The sequence below is a fragment of the Montipora capricornis genome, chromosome 7 (assembly GCF_036669925.1).
Source record: "Montipora capricornis isolate CH-2021 chromosome 7, ASM3666992v2, whole genome shotgun sequence".
Classification (NCBI taxonomy): Eukaryota; Metazoa; Cnidaria; class Anthozoa; order Scleractinia; family Acroporidae; genus Montipora; species Montipora capricornis.
In genome coordinates this window covers 3,348,602-3,353,601 of record NC_090889.1, presented here as the reverse complement: position 1 = coordinate 3,353,601, position 5,000 = coordinate 3,348,602, and the positions used below count along the sequence as shown (strand labels likewise).

The 5,000-nt window shown below is 39.6% G+C and overlaps 1 protein-coding gene across 1 annotated transcript; it reads right to left on the bottom strand.

Moving 5' to 3' along the window:
- Positions 1-860: 860 nt before the first annotated feature.
- LOC138055341 (uncharacterized) lies at positions 861-3,834 on the bottom strand. The gene is made up of 4 exons (XM_068901302.1): positions 3,730-3,834; positions 1,884-3,322; positions 1,489-1,601; positions 861-1,137 (listed from the first exon to the last, which is right to left on the bottom strand). The coding sequence occupies exons 2-4, from the start codon at positions 3,273-3,275 to the stop codon at positions 861-863; spliced, it is 1,782 nt and encodes a 593-aa protein (XP_068757403.1). The 5' UTR covers positions 3,276-3,322; positions 3,730-3,834.
- Between the last annotated feature and the right edge of the window lie 1,166 nt (positions 3,835-5,000).

The window sequence follows — 5,000 nt, the reverse complement described above, 5'->3', positions numbered from 1 at the left end:
TCAATTGTATCATTGTCTTATGTATGCATTCAACTAAGGCACCAGACCCAAATATCAACACCATGTTTACCAAAGAGTACAGTTCTCAGGGTTGTGCACTAGCAGTGCCAAGTGGCCCCTGAAGACTTACTTTTGCCTATGGATGGCAAGGTATGCACAAAATTACTATGCTGGGCACCCTGAGTTTCATAGGTTCAGAGTTTTGCGCTCCAAAAAATCTTTCTTGCATTCCTTCTTTGACACTCTGAATATTGTCAGTTGTAATGTAAGAATGGTAGAACTTGGAAGAGGTCACCCCATGCTTTGCATTCAAGGTAATTTTTTGGAATTAGTTCATCTTAGTAACACAATCTCTACATACTAGGTAATAGTAATATTGGTATTCTTGTCTATTTGTAATACTTGTGGCTCCCTCTGACATAAAACATAAACAAAACCGTGTTTTCCACCTACAATAGACTTTTTTTTGGGACCTTTACATTTTGGGATTGTGATAGGCCTGGTACCCAAGGCAAGGAACGGCCCACATAACCAAATACATATACAGACAAACCTTGATTATCCAGAGTCAATGGGACTGTAGTGAATAGTCCAGAAATTTGAAAATGTGAATATTGATGAGGTAAACACAAATTAATTAGGACACGAATGTTTCACTTGGCAACAAAACAAGTCTCAGCCAGTCATAACTCACATTTTCAGTGCCTAAATTAAAGTGAATTCGTAAGGAATCTTCATTATGCCTTATTAATATTTCACAAAAATAATGGGATCAGAAGAATTGGTCTGGATAACTGAGGTTCAACTGTACCTTTATAGCAACCAAAATTGAATACTACAGTTTACAAAAAAAGAATATTTTATATTGCGGGAGCATTTCTAGGATTATGGGGGCAGTCTTTGTGCGTTTTGCGACTGTGTGTGGTACTCCCACACCATTTGCAATTCTTTCCCCCAAGAGTCACTACAGCACTTTCAGGAGCATCAGGAACAGGAACTGATGTTATTTCAGTGCCACTGACCAGTCCCTCATCAACAGCATTCTGTGCAAGGAGGACTGCTTCTTCTTCCAAAAGATCAGTCTGCTCTTCCTCTCCATATGTGTGCCTAATTTGGCAATTCTTGACATATTTCTTTCTACAAGACAAGAAAGAGACGTAAGACTATGTTTGCAAGCACTGTTATACTTCCCCTTCAGTAAGTAGTGGATTTCCGAGTACAGCAGACAACTCAAAAGACAAACAAAACAAAAAAGCCAAAAACACAGAAACACAGAAACATTGGTAGCATTTCGTTTCCCACCCATTTGTGAGATATGTAACAATCTTATCATTACAAATAGAAAAGGTTACACTATCCCACCAATACCAAAAGGCTATCTAGATGGGCAGTAATTACATTTTGTTAAATGAAGACCTGAAAAGAGTTGTAAAAAATAATTTGGTGACCCTGTTTATAGTTGATGACCGCTGCACTGATTAGTTATACCTCAATTCTTGCTCCTCAGCTCGGTTTACTTTTCTCTTGACTCTTTTCTTTTTCCCCGCATCCGTCTTGTAGTATTCCAACCGTTTCATTCTCTCTCTGTTGTCATGTTGGCACTTGTGAAAAGAAGAATACATTGAACATAATATTCAATGAAATTATAAGTATGCACTCAAACCACATGTCCACATGCAATATTATAATATAGAACACTGAACACAAGTGCTGAAGTTTCTCTATTCCTTTACTGTTCTCCTCACTATATTGGAATATTTTTGTAACAGTTGATATGATCATTATAATATCCAAACAGAACTTCATATCCCAAATCGTCCCCACCTGATCATTACAAAGCAACACCTTCATGTTATGAAATCGACAAGATTTTGTTTACATACAATCTCCTGAATTCCACTGAGTACTGGAAGGCCCATCCAAGAATACAGCTCAATGATCCAGTGGTATTGTGCCCCTTTTTCTTTAAACAGCCATGTCATGTTTGCCTGAATAAGGCCCAGATTGGTAGAGGCCTGGTGATGTTTTTGGTGTAGATTTGTATCCTTGGCCCTGAATTTTGCCAAAACACTAAAGGTGGCCTCTGGCATGTTTGAGTGCCCTTTCCCTAATTCTGGGTCAATCACACTCTTTGCATTTTTTGCCCTTTCAGCACACTCTATCTCATAGGCAAGCCCATGAAACTCACATTTCAGGGGGTGAGTAGAGTGATATGGCTGTCCTTGGCATTTCATATCTGGGTAAAACCCATTTTCATCACAATCACAATTCTTACAAGAGCACTTTGTCAGGGGATGAAAAGAACAAGACCCTCCCTCCCATTCATGAATGTCCTTGCTGTGGTATTTGCCAAGTGTCAGCATGGTCTCTCTGTACTTTTCAGGACTATTACCAGCCTGAACTAGTGCACAGTAGTGATTCCGCTTGGCATTTTGAATAAATCCGGGCCCTAAACAACCACATACAGGTTTGTTCCTTGTTGCAACAAAAGTATGCTTTTTGCCAGCACAGCAGCATTTCAATGATTCTATAGAAGGAAATTCTGATTTGTGCAAGGCAATAAATGCTGGGGTAAATGTTGACATTCCCTTTAAATCTTCTAATTTTTTCCCATGTGCTCTACCTACATGCCCCCCACATAACATAACTCTAGACTCCTGTTCATTAGAGAATGAATACCGAAACCCTTTGGCAGACGAAGAGTCGGCATCCTGCCAATTGATTGCAACATTTAGGCCTTCTTCTTTTGCCTGAGCCCAAAGCTTCTGGCTAAGATGGCCCTCCGCTGACTTAGCAGTACCTTGCCATAAATCTTCATCGCAAATCCTGTCTGCACCTCGCATTGACAGGTGCCCATAATACAGAAGGGCACCTGTGATATAATTTTTTATCACAAAGGTGCAGTTTTGACTAAAATGCCCCCGTATTAGCCAGCAACCATCACAGCATGTTACTGCTCTGGACCAGCTACCGATTTGATCTGATGGGAGTTGTATCATTTGATGTTTGGCATCATCACACATCTCATCAAGCATATCTTTAATATGAGGAAGGGCAAGGTCAATCACTTCCAAGAAGGGTTTTTCTGAGGTAACACCCAAACCCAAACCTCTCCTAAGGGTTTTCCTATAACTAGCATACCCATGCCCACTTATGAAAAATGCTAAAGAGAGGGCCAAGGATACTATTTGCCTCCGTGAATTCTGGGCAAGTTGGCTGCTCTTGTAGTCTATCTCTGTGGTCCAGCACCCACAACACTTGAAGATAAACATCATAGCCCCTCCAAATCCCTTCTTTTCACATGCAGTCAGAACAAGCTTGCCTATGACAAAAAAAAAACCAAAAATTTACAGTCAAAAATAGTTTTCAGTCCAGAGTGTACATTTTTCATATCAGTCAGGATGTCATTGAAGAAAGAAAACAAAAAGCAGTTCAGCAATTTGAATGACATGGTAAGCTTGAATCACACAACAAGAGGTGAGTGCTACGATTTATAATGGTAATAGGACTCAGTGGTGTCCAATTTGGTCTGTATTCATGAGTGATAAACACGAGTATGATTATATGTAAAAACCTTTCACACTGAAATCCTAAAATTACACACTCGATCGTTTTTCTGATGATATGAAGGTCATACAAACACAGACATCTCTTGAATCAAGCTCAACGAAATTTTTATTTGCACTACTTACTTGAAGACACGGGTATAAATTTCTAATTCATACGCACCTTTACACCTCCCATTGTATGAAGGGCAAGAGAAAACGTTGTTGAAATCTCTGACAAGCTGTAATATGGAGGAGGTTGTGCCCACAAACAATCCCTCTGGAATGATCAAACTGCCGATTAAAAAAAAAAGCGTTCTTTCCATGTGTAGAAACAGTTCACAATTTGACAAAATAAAATGTGAATCATGAAATGTTAAAAAGACGGCAAAGGGAAGCGTATTCATTTTTGACAATGTGAAAGCATACTGAAGTACAAATGTATCACTTCAAATTGTGGAATTTTAGAAAAGGAAAACGGAACATTACTACAAGCGACCAGAGAAAATACTTACCCAGATTTGACATGACCTTCGGTAGTTGTTTTTTTCAATGGTGGTTGGTAATCTTCATCGGAATCTTCCCCGCAATCTTTGCTTGTGGACGACGCTTCTATGGCGACTTCTGAGCTACCCGTATTCTCCTTCACAAATTGATCGAGTATTCCATTAGCCTCTAGTTTGCGTTCTACATCTTTCGAGCTCTTGAATTTCTTACCCTCTGGATCCACGTACATTAAGATTCGCGAGACAAGATTTTCCACCCAGCTTCTTCAAGTAGTCCAGTGTTCAGGCGAATTCTTGAAGCGCTTCCCGAGCCGCGAACTTCGTGACGACTTCTTGACCAGTCTTTCTGATCGCCACTGGCCATCAATGGGTATAATTATTTCTTTGATAAATGAAACTCTCTCTATATATAACTCTTCTTGGAAAAATAAATTTCTATATGATATAAATCCGTGCGATATTTTCTTTCAAAATCGTCTACCGAACGCGTTGTCAAACAAAGGATATCGAATGGTCTCTAGCTGTCAACATGCAGAGATTATGGCCAGCAAGGTGTCGTTGCTAGGTGAAGGCGTTATGCCACCCTCTCATTGGTTTTGCGGGAAAAATAGATAAACAAAAAAGGTCAACTTTACCGTATATGGGGGAGTATTTTATGTTTCACCGCTGCAAATACTTACTGTGGACACAGCAAACATGGATGCCATCGAAATACGCTCGAAACAACGGGAAATGAGAAAATTTCCGCAATTTATGGCCGATTTACAACTACAACAGCCAAATACACCATGATAGGGAACTATGTTTTTCAATCTTGCCTCTTAACGATAAATCGTTGGGGTTTCAAACTTGGCAGGGCAAAAGTAAATAGAAGACGGGAAATTTACACCGCAGTGCGCACTCTGGAGCAAAATATTTCCCAAGTTAAGGATTCTCAAAATTCGTCAAG

Coding starts and splice junctions, on each gene's coding strand:
- LOC138055341 (XM_068901302.1), bottom strand. CDS start 3,275: ATGATGTTTATCTTCAAGTGTTGTGGGTGCTGGACCACAGAGATAGAC. Junction 1,602..1,883: donor TCAGTGGAATTCAGGAGATT/GTATGTAAACAA, acceptor TCTTTTCACAAG/TGCCAACATGACAACAGAGA. Junction 1,138..1,488: donor GCTGAGGAGCAAGAATTGAG/GTATAACTAATC, acceptor CTTGTCTTGTAG/AAAGAAATATGTCAAGAATT.